Below are 15,784 nucleotides of genomic sequence, written 5' to 3' on the forward strand. Positions count from 1 at the left end.
CTCTGCCCCCCCCCTCTCTGTCTCTCTCCCTCCCTCCCTCCCTCCCTCTCTCCCTCCCTCCCTCCCTCTCTCTCTCTCTCTCTCTCTCTCTCTCTCTCTAGCTGTAACTGTAACTCGTCCATGCCGAGGCCGGTGAAGGTGGCGGCGGTGGGCGGTCAGAGTTATCTGGGAGCCATTCTGCAGTTCTTTGTCACCCAGCTGGCCAACAAGACCTCGGACTGGCTCAGCCACATGAGGTTCCTGGTGGTGCCCCTGGGTAAGAGGACCAGTGCACCCTCTGCTGGTATCAGCATGTCATCACCAATTAAAGGACAATTCTGATTTGTTTTTTGTTTTTTTTTTCATTGTTTTTTTTTACTCATCAGTAAAAACAAAAAAACTCACCATTTTACTCACCAGCTTCATTTTGTGGCTTGTGGACACCGGACCACCGCTGAGTCCAGCTTTACAACGGTGTCTTAAGCCTCCTACAGACGGTGATTTTAGCGATCCTATAAGATTACTGCTAGCCCCACTGTGATATGGATCTAATAAACTTGGGCACGACATCAAGTGTGATGTATGTAGACTGCACGATGATGACACTACTGAATCACAGGCTACGACGCAAGTCCATGAAGACTTTTGTCCCGGGTTATCTTCGGTCTTGAGACCGTAATAACGGCCACCTTTGAGCCTGTCTCACAGTGCCGTTTTGGAGCCACGACCAAAGATGTCGCCACGTTTAGTCATCTTTCGTCTGAGACGGCCCAAATCGCACGGGCTGTAGGAGGCTTTATGGGCAGCGCTTACTTTGTAAATCAGGACGTCCCGGAACACAGAGGGTGCTGTTCCAGTGGGTCCGAGGGAGAGGGGAAAAAAATCACACAACCCATCGAAAAAATCCACATTGTCTGGGACACGTTTGACAACACCTAGGTGCTAGTTGTTCAAACCAAACAAAACTGTCGTCACAAACACAGCATTATTTATTTACGCTTATTACTCAGAGCATCACTCAGAATTAGGAGGGGGGGTGCATAGAAATAAAAGAATGACAGAACAGGTAACAGATGTTACAGAAAATATATTTACAGATTTTGGAAGTGACAAAAGAGGTGCCGGACCCCATCTGAGAGGTTCTGGATGCTGATCCGGGACAAATGAAGCCCTGCTTATTGGGACGACTGAACAGGAGTGTCAGACATGTTTCAACAAGTCTAATTCAACCCCGTTATCCAAACTACGTATTTGGAAGTGATCGTTACAAGTTATAACCTGAAATGTGCAATATGATCAATGGTGGAGGACGTTGCTGATCTGCTTCCTGGTTCAGCCTGCAGGAAGTAGCAGCCTGTACTTACCATAGGTGGTAGTAACCTCCGTAAACTGGCTGGCCAGCACATAGAGAAGTCATAGGTAATGGACAGTCTGACACAGTCTGACTGCGACACTAGGCGGGGGCTGTTTAAAGGACACGTTTAACACACCTCTTCATTTGTCCCATAAGCAAGGCTCAGCGTTTTCGGTTTTTACTGATTTTCACCGAAAAATACCCAGATTTTTTAAAAGGAGCAGACCGGTTTAAACTGATTTTCACCCGGATTTTGTTTCCACGGATCCCAAAGTTGTTCCTGTTCATGTGAGGTTATGTAACAGTGTCCTCTTGTGGCGAAATTGGGTATGCTGGATGGCTTTGAAAAATAAAAACCAAAAACACTGAGCCTTGCCCTAAGGCTGTTTTTTCCATCATACATGCCCTTAAGACACAACAGTGTCTTAAGGGCATGTATGATGGAAAAAACACTACACAACAAGACCCAGGTAGCAAGAAGTAGAATTATCCTTTAGGACAAGTTTCCCAGAAAGCTCGAGCTGAAGCAAGAATTTCTTGTCTGTCCTTCACTTGTAATTCCATTTTATCTTAATTTCTCTCTCTCTCTTCTCGTCTCTCAGGCTCTCATCCCGTTGCCAAGCACCTGGGTGCCCTTGACAACCGCTACAGCTCCTCTTTCCTGGACGGAGCCTGGAGAGACGTGTTCAGCCGCGCAGAGCCTCCGCAGACAGGTACCGCCGCCGGCGTCCCATCCAAACTGCATTCAGGGCACGGCCTTAAGCAGGCTTTACATCGAGCATGTTGCAAGTAAACCACGTAAACAACGCGAAAGAGGGGTCCACGGTGGTGTAGCGGTCTAAGCATCGGCCTTGTGTCGATGCAGTTGCCCACCGGGGACCGGGGTTCGCCCCCCGGTCTCGTCAGATTCGACTATGACCGGACTCGATGAAGCAGCGACAATTGGCAATGCTGTCTTCGGGAGGGGGGGGCGGAGTCGGCTTGTGTTCGTCACATGAATGCGTCTCTGTCTGTGTGTGGGGGAAAAAGCAGTGGTTCGGCCTGGATTCGCCTTGTCCCCGAAGTGGCGAGGCGTCTCCTTCGAGACTGCCGGCCGGAGAGACGCAGTTGGCGAACGCGTGCAGTACGAGGGTGGGTGTTTGAATTAAAATAGGGAGTGATTGGCCACTAAATTGGGAGAAAAAAGGGAAAAATCAGAAATAAATAATAAATTAAAAAAAACAATGCGAAAGAGTCGGAGGCAAAATAGCTGCGTCAAAACTGTTTGCATCTGTTGTGAGGTGAATTTAGAAAACATCAGCCTGACCTCTGAGAAAGTTTCACACCACGGTAAAAAATACGACAAGACGGATTCAACCCCATCCTGTGCCGATGACCCGGTACAACTAATCTTAACAAAAAGAAAAGAAAACAATTTTAGTTACATCCAGTTTTGGAGGGAAGGAAGGAACATTTCTGACCCAAGAGCTCAGACTGTACCGGTACAACAGTAAGTAGGTTTGGGTTTGTCTTATTACTGTAGCGAATTCAGGGAGCAGCCGGGGAACTGCCGCCACAGCCGGGACTTGATCCCGGGTCGCCCACACCACAGGCGAATGTGCTAATCAGTCGACTAAAGGGTCCGACCCACTAGCAAACGGGCTAGCGGGTCCAGTCATCCGTGGTCGTTACACTATTATAGAATTAATAATGATAATAAGACAGTGGTTGAATCCAGCCCTGTGATGGCCTGGCGGCCTGTCCAGGGTGTCTCCCCACCTGCCGCCCAGTGACTGCTGGGATAGGCTCCAGCATCCCCGCCACCCTGAGAGCAGGATAAGTGGTTCAGATAATGGATGGATGGATGAATTCATTCTTTTGCAGGTGAAAGGTAGGAAAAATGGCCTCCAGTACAAATGAAATAAATGCTGCGTTTTCCCAAGGCAGAGCCTCGCATTGCATGTGTGTGGTTCCCCTTCAGAAATACATTATTCGCAAAAGAACGGTGCTTGATGTAAGACGGTCTTGTCACAGCTTTATCACGGGTGGGGTTTCATGGCCATATACGGTTCCTAACACACGGGTGATATTCGGGGATACGTGAGCGAGGCACCAGCGGTCATAAACCAGCAGGTGAACTTAACGGTGGCGTGAAGCCGACGATTATTCGCCACCAATCAGAACCAAGCTAAAACTGTCACATGACCCTTTAAACGTATTAGAGACATGGCCGCTGACAGGACGCCGGGTCACACACACCTGACCCGCCTCAAGATGAGAGTAGAAACAACCAGCCTTTTCCATCCTTCTAGAAGAGCCGCCCCTCACAGACCTCCGGAACTGTCATATGTAATTCATTCAAAGTTATTGTCAGTAGCAACTACACACACACACACACACACACACACACACACACACACACACACACACACACACACACACACACACACACACACACGTAAAGAAAAGGTAAAGAAACAGCCAACATAGTGTCATACTCATCCATGTGCACACAGGTACACACACACACACACACACACACACACACACATACACACACACACACACACACACACACACACACACACACACACACACACACACACACACACACACACACACACACACACTTTATCAGACGAATGAGTGAGTTCTCTGTCTGGTTTCTCGACCATCAGACCAGTTGGACGTGGCCGGAAGAATCAGCCAGTACATCAGTGGGGCAACAGTCACACACCAGCTACCTATAGCTGAAGCTATGCTAACCTGCAAACACAGGACGTGAGTGTTACACACACACACACACACGCACAATTTGGTTAGTTCCGCCTTCAGATTATAGTCTGTGTCATGCATTCACATCATATCTATCAAGTTATATTCATATATCCCTATTCAGTATATGATATAGATATATGATAATATATAAATATATCCTATATTCATACCTGTCATTGGGAAGTAACAAGGACATTAACTTCCTCTGGTTTCCCCTTTCGTCCCAGGCGAGACGAAGACTCTTATCAGAAGTTCATTCCCTTCATCGGGGTGAGTTGATACTAAAGCCTTTGGGTAACACTTTAGTATGGGGAACATATTCTCCATTAATTAGGTGGTTATTAGCATGCCAGTTAGCAACATATTGGCTCTGAATTGGTCATTATTAAGTACTTATTAATGCCTTATTCTGCATGGCCTTATTATACAACCAGTAAGCCATTAACTATGAGTTTAACTACAAGTGTTAATAGTGTTAAATTACTCTAAATTAAGTTTTTGTTACTTAGAATATGTTCCTCATACTAAAGTGACAACTTGATCATTACTAATTCACTAGTAATTAAGTTTTTTTACTTAGAATATGTTCCTCATACTAAAGTGTTACCTAGTAGTCTAGACCAGTGGTTCTCAATCAGGTCCTCAGGCACCACCAGTACTGCTGGTTACGTTCACCCGCTGTTCCAGTTATTCAGCCTCTAATCAGGGAGGTGTTAGACCCGGAACAACGGGTACCACCACCAGTACTGCTGGTGGTACCCGAGGACCTGATGGAGAACCACTGGTCTATAACACCTTTTATTGACACGTAACTGATTTCCTGCAGGTGGTGAAGGTCGGCCTGATCGAGTCGAGCCCCTCTTCAACCGGTGAGCGTCTGGTTTTGGGTTTTTTTATTGAATTGCACTACGACAGGGTTTCACATACCCGATCAAACTGCTGACAAAATGTGTTTCATCAAAACATTTGACAACGTTAAAGAGCAACTAAATCCGATGCCATTGTTCTGAGTTTGCTACCATCTAAAGGTTATAAACCATCTATAAGCACTGGGCTGATCTTACCAAGTGACGTTAAACACAGCTGCCGCTAATAACATGAATGCCGGTCTGTTTAGAGTCTGAGCTAGGGCATGCGAGAAGGCTGTTCACATCCTCACCCATATTGAAAACTAGGGAGACCGCACACATAAAGACCGAGTTTACTGGTTTTCCCTTTCAGTCATCAGAACGTGCACACCAGACGATTTGGCAAAAAAGGGCTCTTCACTCACTTAACCGGTGTGCTAACCGTCGATCACTCTCAGAACTGTTGCATAGTGAACCAGCAGGTGGCAGTAATGCAACACTTTGGATGGCAACCACCCTTAAAAATCAAAGAAGAAGCAAAACACTCAGAAACTTGTTAGTCGATGGCCGTGTCCAAAATTACATACAAGCACACTCTGCTCCAAAATAGTTCCCCGAAATGGTGTGCGAGTCACTGAACCAGTAGACGTTTATCGTCATCAACCTGCAGATGTAGCGTATCTGAACAGCCTTTGTACTTTTTACTCACATGCTAATAATATGCTAGAAGATAGTACACATATGTAGTAAGTAGTAGGCGATTTCAGACGCAACCACCAGTGTGACTTTAGATCAGAATAAAGTCTTGGCTGACAGACATCCTGTCAGGCATCTGTGTGCGGGACACGCTATTTGTACACCATCTCCCCCGGGTTAGCATTAGGCTAAGGTGAGGGTTAAGGTCAGGGCCAGGGTGCGAGATGGGGTTAAGGTTAAAAACGAGGCAGTTGTAGCGGTCTAAGCATTGGCTTGGTGTCGATGCAGTTGCCCACTGGGGACTGGGGTTCGCGCCCCGGTCTCGTCAGATCCGACTATGTCCGGACTCGATGAAGCAGCGATCATTGGCAACGCTGTCTTCGGGAGGGGGGCGGAGTCGGCTTGTGTTCGTCATGTGAATGCGTCTCTGTGTGTGTCGGAAAAACAGTGGTTCGGCTTGGATTCGCCTTGTCACGAAAGTGGGGAGGCGGTCTCCTTCGAGACTGCCGGCCGGAGAGATGCAGTTGGCGAACGCATGCAATACGAGGGTGGGTGTTTGAATTAAAATAGGGATCGATTGGCCACTAAATTGGGAGAAAAAAGGGGAAAATCAGAAATAAATTTAAAAAAAAAAACAAAAAAAAACGAGGCAGTTGTGTAGCAGGAGTAAAAAGTACCTGCACGTTAACATGCCGAAGTTGGGTCAAAATATCGTTATTGTCCCCAAGGGCGTAAATGTTCTGACGGTCTTTAATTATAGAAAAGTTTTATTGTATTTCCGGCGCCCTCTCGTGGTGGTAGTTGGCACTGGCTGTAACCGCTGTGAACGTCGCTCTCGTCCCTTGTCTCGCGACCGGCGACGAGAGCGAGGCCTGGAGCGAGATATTAGCACAACACGGTGCCAGCGGAGGTTCCTTGTTATCGCCAGGCGCAATGAAAACGCGTGCACGAGCCCACGCTGCCGGACGGGTCATCGCTGCTGCACAACACGCAGGCCAGAGACGAGGGGCCACAGCTGGGAATGCTTACTGTGGCGTCGTCTGGGTGAAATGGCGGCCCGATAGGGATTTCCGTTCGCACATATCGGACGTGTTCGGTATTAAACCGGACAACGCCGCCGCTCGTCCACGAACAATCCAAACGCTGAGCACTGTGCGTGCACCAGGGTTCGGGCGCGCCGACGAACCGGCACCGACAGGAGCTACTGACTGTTGTCCCCGCTGGCTCGTGTGGCGCCGGCATCAGCCCAGCGTGTCTAGAGGTTTATCCACCTTCAGATGGGGAACGAGCGCGGTAGAGGGCGCCGGGTTCGGTTTGTCGTTTTAACGATTCCACGCCGACGGCGATGTCACCTCTCTTGACTTGTTTGCATCATGTGGTTGTCAAGGTGATTCCGAGGAGGGCGTGGCCGTGAGCTTGGCCGTCCCCTCCACGTCGCCTCCCTCCCACGGCTCCCCCACGGGGATGATCAAAGAGGCCGCCACCCCCCCCTCCTCCCCCTCCATGGGCAGCGTCCTCACCGTGCAGGGGTAAGGACGCCGTGCGCCCCCTGTCTCTCCTCAGCCGCACAACACATGCTGTCCGTCCTCTCTCTCCTCCTCCTCCCCTTCCTTTCTCACGTTCACCTCCCCCCACCGTACTGTGACGATGCCTCCCTCCATACTCCTCCAGTCCACCTTCACCTCTGCTCTGCTGTCTCCATCTCTCTCTCTCCATCTCTCTCTCTCTCTCTCGCTCCCTCTCCTCCCTCCCTCACGGGTTTGGCGGTAGGGAGCATCATCATGTTTACTGTTTTACCCTTACCGCTTCACAGAGAGCATCACAGAGCGGGAACGTGAGCAGCTTAATGCCGGACAAGAGCGTCCAGAGCTTTTTCCGGCTCAGAGACGAAAGCTGATGGGTGTTTCTTTAAATACAGCACAAGAGAAGAAGAGACAGAAAGATAAGAGGTGGAGACACTGAAGCCATGTTTCCATTCAGTGTTCATGCTAATTTAGAGCAAACTTTCCTGAAGTCGCAGAAAGTAAAAATATAATAAAATAATAAAATTATTATTCTTATAAAATACTTATTCTTTAATTATTATTTTTATTTTTCCATTATTTTATATATAATGTAGTTATATAATTACAATTTATTATAATTTATATTATGGATATATAAATTAGGCGGCACGGTGGCGCAGTGGTTAGCACAGTGGCCTCACAGCAAGAAGGTCCTGGGTTCGAGCCCCCGGGTAGTCCAGTCTTGGGGGTCGTCCCGGGTCGTCCTCTGTCTGGAGTTTGCATGTTCTCCCCGTGTCTGCGTGGGTTTCCTGCAGGGGCGCCAGTTTCCTCCCACAGTCCAAAGACCTGTAGGTCAGCTGACTCGGCCGTACTACATTGTCCCTAGGTGTGAATGTGGGGGGGTGGGGGGCCTGTCCAGGGTGTCTCCCCGCCTGCTGCCCAGTGCCTGCTGGGATAGGCTCCAGCATCCCCGCCACCCTGAGAGCAGGATAAGCGGTTCAGATAATGGATGGATGGATGGACATATAGATTGTAAATAAAGTTGTCAGTAAAAAGTGTTTCCATCAGATCAGTTCAAGTGAATAAATCCCTGGGTGTAGTCTTGCGTATCCTCCATCATACTTCAACATCCACCAGAAGGATGAAGCAGTCGATCATGTGATGAAATCCTTCACCTTTCTTTTTTTTATTTGACAAATGCGTTTCTGTCGCCCGTTTGGTGTGTAAACTCTCTCGACATACTGAGGAAGTTTTATCTTGTCGTTTCCGTCCAGCGTCTGGGATGCGGTGCATGCAATACATGCAGTACATGCGGTGCATGCAATACATGTGATACATGCGGTGCATGCAATACATGCGGTACATGCGGTGCATGCAATACATGCAGTACATGCGGTGCATGCAATACATGCGATACATGCGGTGCATGCAATACATGCAGTACATGCGGTGCATGCAATACAGGCGGTACATGTGATGCATGCTGTGCATGCAATATATACGGTACATGTGATATATGCGGTGCATGCAATACAGGCGGTACACGTGCGTGCGGTGCATGCAATACATGCAGTACATGTGATACATGCGTGCATGCGGTGCATGCAATACATGCAGTACATGTGATACATGCGTGCATGCGGTACATGCGGTACATGCATTAATACAAGTGCTGCAGTAGCATTGTAGCGGTGCTGTGATGGACACGTGGCTCAGCGAGGCCGACGGAGAGTAAATGTGTCGATTACCTTGAACTTACTTTCTACTTCATGTCTGTTAACATCTGCTTCGGCCGCGTGCGCACATGTCGCCTCCATCAGGCCAATACTGAGCTGACTTGAGTGGAGCAGAGACAAACACCACCTTCCCCTCTGTGGTTCTTCTTCTTTGTTCCTGAGACCTTGCTATCGCTACTTCCTGCTTGTCTTTCTGACCTCTGCTGAAAACAACTGCCTGTCTGTCTGGTCTGTGTCAGTGTCTGTCTGTGTCAGTGTCTGTCATATTAATGGCGGTAAGATGTATTTTATTCGTCATGTGACTTGATTTAACCAGGTAGATGTGGTTTAGATGAAGGGTGTGTTGTACCGGGCGGCGCCGGACGAGACACGTTGATTGACAGCAGGTGAAACCAGCATGGCTGAAGCTGCTGTCACGTGTCCCAGTGCGCCATCACTGAAAATATTCCCAAATACTGACCTTTCAGAAGACGTAAGATCTGTGGAATTGCTTTTTTCTTTTCTCCCTCCCCCCTTTTCTCCTCAATTGTACCCGTCCGATCACCCCACTCTTCTGAGCCGTCCCGGTCCGATCCAGGGAGGGCTGCAGACTACCACATGTCTCCTCCGATACATGTGGAGTCGCCAGCCGCTTCTTTTCACCTGACAGTGAGGAGTTTCGCCAGGGGGACGTAGCACGTGGAAGGATCACGCTGTTCCCCCCCCCAGTTCCCCCTCCCCCGCACAGGCGCCCTGGCCGACCAGAGGAGGCGCTAGTGCAGCGACCAGGACACATACCCACATCCGGCTTCCCACTCGCAGACACGGCCATTTGTGTCTGCAGGGACGCCCGACCAAGCCGGCCGTAACACGGGGATTCGAACCGGCGATCCCCGTGTTGGTAGGCAACGGAATAGACCACCACGCCACCCGGACGGCCTGAATTGCTTTTCTCTACGCTTTTATACAATCTAACTTATTATTATTTATCGAAACCTTGCCTTGGTTCTGTTTGCTTCTTGTGTCCAAGCCGTGTTCTTCCTTGTTTGTGTCCTCAGGAGTCCCAGTATGTCCCACGGCGTGGACGCCATTGGCCTGCAGGTGGACTACTGGCTGGCCTCGCTGGCCGAGAAGCGGCGGGAGGGCGAGCGGCGGGACACGGGCTGTAAGAACACGCTGAAGAGCGCCTTCCGCTCGCTGCAGGTCAGCAGGCTGCCAGGCGGGGGCAGCAGCGACCCCCAGGCCCAGGTCAGCACCATGGCCATGACCGTGGTGACCAAGGAGAAGAACAAGAAAGGTAAGAGGATAGCGGGAGAGGAGAGGAGGAGGAAAGCACAGCACGATCTGGACTAAACGTTATGGAGCGATGTGCTTTGATAAATTGTCGGTCTGAAATTGCAATAGGTGGCGAGTCTGTTTCTGATTGGTGGTAAATATCAGAAATACTACTGTAGTACTTACTATTGTGTAGTACACTTAATCAGCTGTGCTGTATTTACACTGAAGTATATCACAAATAGACAAATATTGTATATTCTTTCCTTTAGTTCAGCCTCTCACTTTTATTGCCTCTTTTACTCTCTCGCTCACTCTCTCTCCCTCCCCCCTCTCTCTCTCGCTCACTCTCTCTCTCACTCGCCCACTCTCCTCTCCCTCTCTTTCTCGCTGGCTCTCGCTCTCTCTCTGTCCTTGTCTCTCGCTCTCTCTCTCAGTTCCCACCATCTTCCTGGGGAAAAAGCCGAAGGAGAAGGACGTGGATTCGAAGAGTCAGGTCATTGAGGGCATCAGCCGACTCATCTGCTCCGCCAAGCAGCAGCAGACCATCCTGAAAGGTGACCTGCCTCCTCCATCCACCCTCCATCCTCCACTCTTCACCTCCCACGCTGCGAGTCTGTTTCTGCTGCACCCGTTTAGTTTTTCCTCCCTGCTTTGTTTTTCTTTTAGGTTGTTTTTGAGGTGAGATGGGTTTGAAAGCCTTTCAGTTCTTCTTTACCACACCTGAACAGTCACACAAGCAGTCTGCAGACACACAACACACTAGATCAGGGTAAGATGTGTGTGAGAGAGAGAGGGAGAGGGAAAAAGAGGGAGAAAATGAGAGAAAAAGGGATAGAGAGGTAGGGAAAGAGAGAGAGATAGAAAGAGAGCGGGGTAGAAAAGAGGTAGAAAGCGCAAGAGAGGTAGAAAAAAACAGACAGAGAACGAGATGGAGAGACAGAAATAGAGATGTAGAGACAGACAGACAGAAAGAGACAGATGGAGAGAGAGGCAGAGAGAGATGAGAGAGAGACAGTGCAAGACAGAGAGAGAGACATAGTGAGAGACAGAGAGAGACATAGTGAGAGACAGGGAGAGAGACAGAGAGAGAGACATAGTGAGACGGAGAGAGAGACAGAGACATAGAGAGAGAGACATAGCGAGAGAGAGTCAGAGAGAGATGGAGAAAGTGACAGAGAGAGAGAGAGAGACAGACAGACAGACATAGTAAGACGGAGAGAGACAGCAAGAGAGAGAGAGAGAGACATAGTGAGAGACAGGGAGAGAGACATAGTGAGAGACACGGAGAGAGACAGAGAGAGAGACATAGTGAGACGGAGAGAGAGACAGAGACATAGCGAGAGAGAGTCCGAGAGAGATGGAGAAAGTGACAGAGAGAGAGAGAGAGAGAGACAGACATAGTGAGACAGGGAGAGAGACAGCAAGAGAGAGAGAGAGAGACATAGTGAGTTAGAGAGAGAGACATAGTGAGACAGGGAGAGAGAGAGAGAGGTGGAATGTAGACAGGAACAAGAAAAAGCATAAAGGGAGGCAGAGGGCAGCAGTGGAAACAGCAGAACTGGGTCAGAAATGTTCTTAAAGACCTGTTATGGATTATCGTCTTGCCAGTTCAGCTGCCAGACTGGTTTGGTTGCCGGCAGCAGAGGACTGAACGTGAGACGCACAAAAACAGTAACGCAATGAAGAGTCATTCCTGGTTTTACGCAGTGTGGGTGACACTTTGCTACCCCCGGTCCTGTCTGTGTACAGGCAGGACGAGTTTATTTGTGATGCACATTTCCTATGCGGAGACCTCAGTGGTTTCTTTTCCCATCATGCATCATGTGGCTCTGAGTGACAACAGATGTCAGGAATCATCTTGGAAAATCATCCTTACCGGATCTGAGCTGTGGTGTTTTAAGAATATTGATTTGTCAAATATACAAACACCCCAGCGACTGCTGTTCATACTATATAACTACTGCGTTGTATTTAGTTTTTATATTTTATTCTAGGTATTAACTAATTAATCATATTCTAATTTGTATTGCACTTTTTAATGCATAAGGTTTGTCAAGTGCTTCCCAAGTGAAATATGTAGAAGTCTTCACGAAAAATAAAGTGGCAGAAAAATGGTAGAGGGATATAGTTCCACCTAGAACCACTTCCTGTTCCTGTACGGTTACCTATTCACTTCCATTGTGTTTTGTTTTGTTTTGTTTTTGTGGAATTTTCCAAATTTTCCAAAATATTTCCAAGAATATTCCATCTTTCCAAGGCGGCATGGTGGCGCAGTGGTTAGCGCAGTTGTCTCACAGCAAGAAGGTCTTCGGTTCGAGCCCCGGGGTAGTCCAACCTTGGGGGTCATCCCGGGTCGTCCTCTGTGTGGAGTTTGCATGTTCTTCCCGTGTCTGTGTGGGTTTCCTCCGGGGGCTCCGGTTTCCTCCCACAGTCCAAAGACATGTAGGTCAGGTGAATCGGCCGTACTAAATTGTCCCTAGATGTGAATGTGTGTGTGTGTGTGTGCCCTGTGATGGACTGGCGGCCTGTCCAGGGTGTTTCCTCACCTGCCGCTCATGACTGCTGGGATGGGCTCCAGCATCCTGAGCCCCGATTGGGATAACCAGCTTGGATAATGGATGGCTAATGGAAGGAATTTTCCCTTTTTTTTCTCCCCAATTGTACCCGGCCAATTACCCCATTCTCCCAAGCCGTCCCGGTCTCTGCTCCGCCCCCTCTGCCGATCCGGGGAGGGCTGCAGACTACCACATGCTTCCTCCCATACATGTGGAGTCACCAGCCGCTTCTTTTCACCAGGAGTTTCACCAGGGGGACGTAGCGCGTGGGAGGATCACGCTATTCTCCCCAGTCCCCCCCCCCCCCGAACAGGCACCCCGACCGATCAGAGGAGGCGCTAGTGCAGCGACCAGGCCACATACCCACATCCGGCTTCCCACCCGCAGACACGGCCAGTTGTGTCTGTAGGGACGCCCAACCAAGCCGGAGGTAACACAGGGATTCGAACCAGCGATCCCCATGTTGGTAGGCAATGGAATAGACCATGCTACCCGGACGCCCCGTTGTGTTTTTTCTGATTGGTTGATCACGTGTTCATACTAATGCTCCTCCTCCGTGCTCTGTGTGTCCAGTGTCCATCGACGGTGTGGAGTGGCACGACGTCAAGTTCTTCCAGCTGGCGGCCCAGTGGCCCACCCACGTCAAGTACCTGCCCGTCGGACTGTTCGGCTACAGCAAGCCTCCGTCCTAGGGGTCGGCGCCCTTCCACCATCACCTCTGACCCCAACTTGACCTTCGACTCCCCTCCACCTTGACCAATCACAATCACACTTCCATGCACAGACCCCGCCTCCCAGCCGCGCCTGGGAGCGGCTTTGGCCAACCAGAAATGAGAGAAGTCCTTGAGTGTCTGGTTGTTGTCTTTTGTGGTGTTGTTGTTCTTTATGTTCTTCTCGTCACTTTTCGGGTTCAGATGCAACATTTCTTTTGAGGAAGAGGGGGAGAGAGAGAAGGAGGGTAGTGTTTGGGTGTAGCACTACTAATACTAGTCACTTTAACACCCCTTTGTGTGTGTGTGTGTGTGTGTGTGTGTGTTGTTGGTGAGCATGCACACGAGTGGATGTGTGTGTGTTTTCTGGGGGCTAACAGCACAAGTTAATTAGCCGACTGCCATTTCGAATTTGCATCACATGAAAGGCAATAGCATGAGCGCCAGTTTTTGAATCCTAACCCCCGACCCCTAACTTTTGACCCGTGACCTTTTGCGTACAGCCTGGCAGGTCATACTCACTCACCTTCCACCTTCCCACAACCACAAGTCCTGATCCACACTTGCATGAGCTGTACGAAGTGCTTCAGATCACCATTCACGTGCCGGTCGGTCACCACGGAGAAGACACAGCTCGCCGTCTGCATGAACCGGTGAGAGTACACACAAGTCTCTGGCTTCCCTCGCCAAAACTACTGAGAGTACACACAAGACTCTGGCTTCCCCCTCCAAAAATACTGAGAGTACACACAAGACTCGGGCTTCCCCCTCCAAAAATACTGAGAGTACACACAAGACTCGGGCTTCCCCCTCCAAAAATACTGAGAGTACACACAAGACTCTGGCTTCCCCCTCCAAAAATACTGAGAGTACACACAAGACTCTGGCTTCCCCCTCCAAAAATACTGAGAGTACACACAAGACTCTGGCTTCCCTCTCCAAAAATACTGAGAGTACACACAAGTCTCTGGCTTCCCCCTCCAAAAATACTGAGAGTACACACAAGACTCTGGCTTCCCACTCCAAAAATACTGAGAGTACTCACAAGACTCTGGCTTCCCCCTCCAAAAATACTGAGAGTACACACAAGTCTCTGGCTTCCCCCTCCAAAAATACTGAGAGTACTCACAAGACTCTGGCTTCCCTCACTAAAGATACTGAAGATACAGCAAAATACTGAAAATAACGTAGGCTGGCAAGTAATGCACACCGTGCAAATCCCGCATCATCTAGTCCCAGCTCTCTGTGAGCAGAGGAGATGCATCCGTTTGTCTGCTTCTTGTGTGTTGTTGTTTGTTGTTTGTTGTTTTTTTGTTTGTTTTTCGTTCTACATGAAGGGCTTCAAGGTGAAAGTCTTAAATACGTTTCTGTACCAAAATAACTTTGTTGAGCTGGCTTCCTGAGGGGGGTCGTCCTTTTAACTATGCTTTGCAAGATTAGTACATCGCTCCCTTTAAGCCTTATTTCAGGATGTGTGTGTGTGTGTGTGTGTGTGTGTGTGTGTGTGTGTGTGTGTGTGTGTGTGTGTGTGTGTGTGTGTGTGTGTGTGAATTTCTTGAGTAACTGGGTGCTTTCAGGAGCTACGTTGCTGTTTTTTTGGTTGCCATGTTTGCTATGCACTTCTCTGTCTTATCAGCACACATGACTTACTTGCTAGTCACATTATGGATTTACATTATTATTACATTATTATTACCACATTGTACTTGGTGCAAAGTAGAAGAGTGTGTACGAGTTGACATGGAAGGCTTGCAGACATGCAAAGTAGATGCGAAATAGGTGTCGTTCACTGAGAATCTGAAAGCTGGTGGCTGTAATCAGAGTATACAAGCAGAGGAGAGGGCTGTGATCTGCTAGCGTGTTTATTTTTGTCACGTGTTGTGTTTTCATGAGTGCGGGCCGCCAGCCTGGATAAAGCACACCGTTTTCTGCCACCTCCAGCAGCTCCACCTGCACAGACCGGCCGCTCCCTCTGCAGACGTATGAGCTACTTGACTGACTTGTCAGCACTTGCAGATGGAGTGTGTCTCTCTGCGGATGCTCTGGGCGGTCCCGCGTGAACACACTGTCTGAGAGGGTTCCACGTGGGGTGTCAGCCCAGGTCTGCTACACACCTTAGCTAGGATGATCAGCCCAGGTCTGCGACACACTTCACCTAGGATGATCAGCCCAGATCTGCTACACACCTTAGCTAGGATGATCAGCCCAGGTCTGCTACACACCTTAGCTAGGATGATCAGCCCAGGTCTGCTACACACCTTAGCTAGGATGATCAGCCCAGGTCTGCTACACACCTTAGCTAGGATGGTCAGCCCAGGTCTGCTACACACTTCAGCTAGGATGATCAGCCCAGGTCTGCTACACACCTTAGCTAGGATGATCAGCCC

General features: G+C 49.2%; 1 protein-coding gene across 1 annotated transcript in view; it reads left to right on the forward strand.

Annotated features, from left to right (window-relative positions):
- The window catches only part of LOC130130967 (phosphofurin acidic cluster sorting protein 1-like), a 31,790-nt gene extending 17,214 nt beyond the window's left edge, over positions 1-14,576 (forward strand). The window contains exons 12-20 of the mRNA XM_056300831.1: positions 102-256; positions 1,936-2,046; positions 3,991-4,093; positions 4,318-4,360; positions 4,917-4,959; positions 7,022-7,163; positions 9,913-10,151; positions 10,567-10,686; positions 13,261-14,576. Coding sequence (XP_056156806.1) covers positions 102-256; positions 1,936-2,046; positions 3,991-4,093; positions 4,318-4,360; positions 4,917-4,959; positions 7,022-7,163; positions 9,913-10,151; positions 10,567-10,686; positions 13,261-13,379 — 1,075 coding nt within the window. The 3' untranslated portion in view covers positions 13,380-14,576. The remainder of the gene's footprint in view (positions 1-101; positions 257-1,935; positions 2,047-3,990; positions 4,094-4,317; positions 4,361-4,916; positions 4,960-7,021; positions 7,164-9,912; positions 10,152-10,566; positions 10,687-13,260) is intronic.
- The last annotated feature ends 1,208 nt before the right edge of the window (positions 14,577-15,784 follow it).

Source organism: Lampris incognitus, chromosome 20, assembly GCF_029633865.1.
Source record: "Lampris incognitus isolate fLamInc1 chromosome 20, fLamInc1.hap2, whole genome shotgun sequence".
NCBI classification, from domain to species: Eukaryota; Metazoa; Chordata; class Actinopteri; order Lampriformes; family Lampridae; genus Lampris; species Lampris incognitus.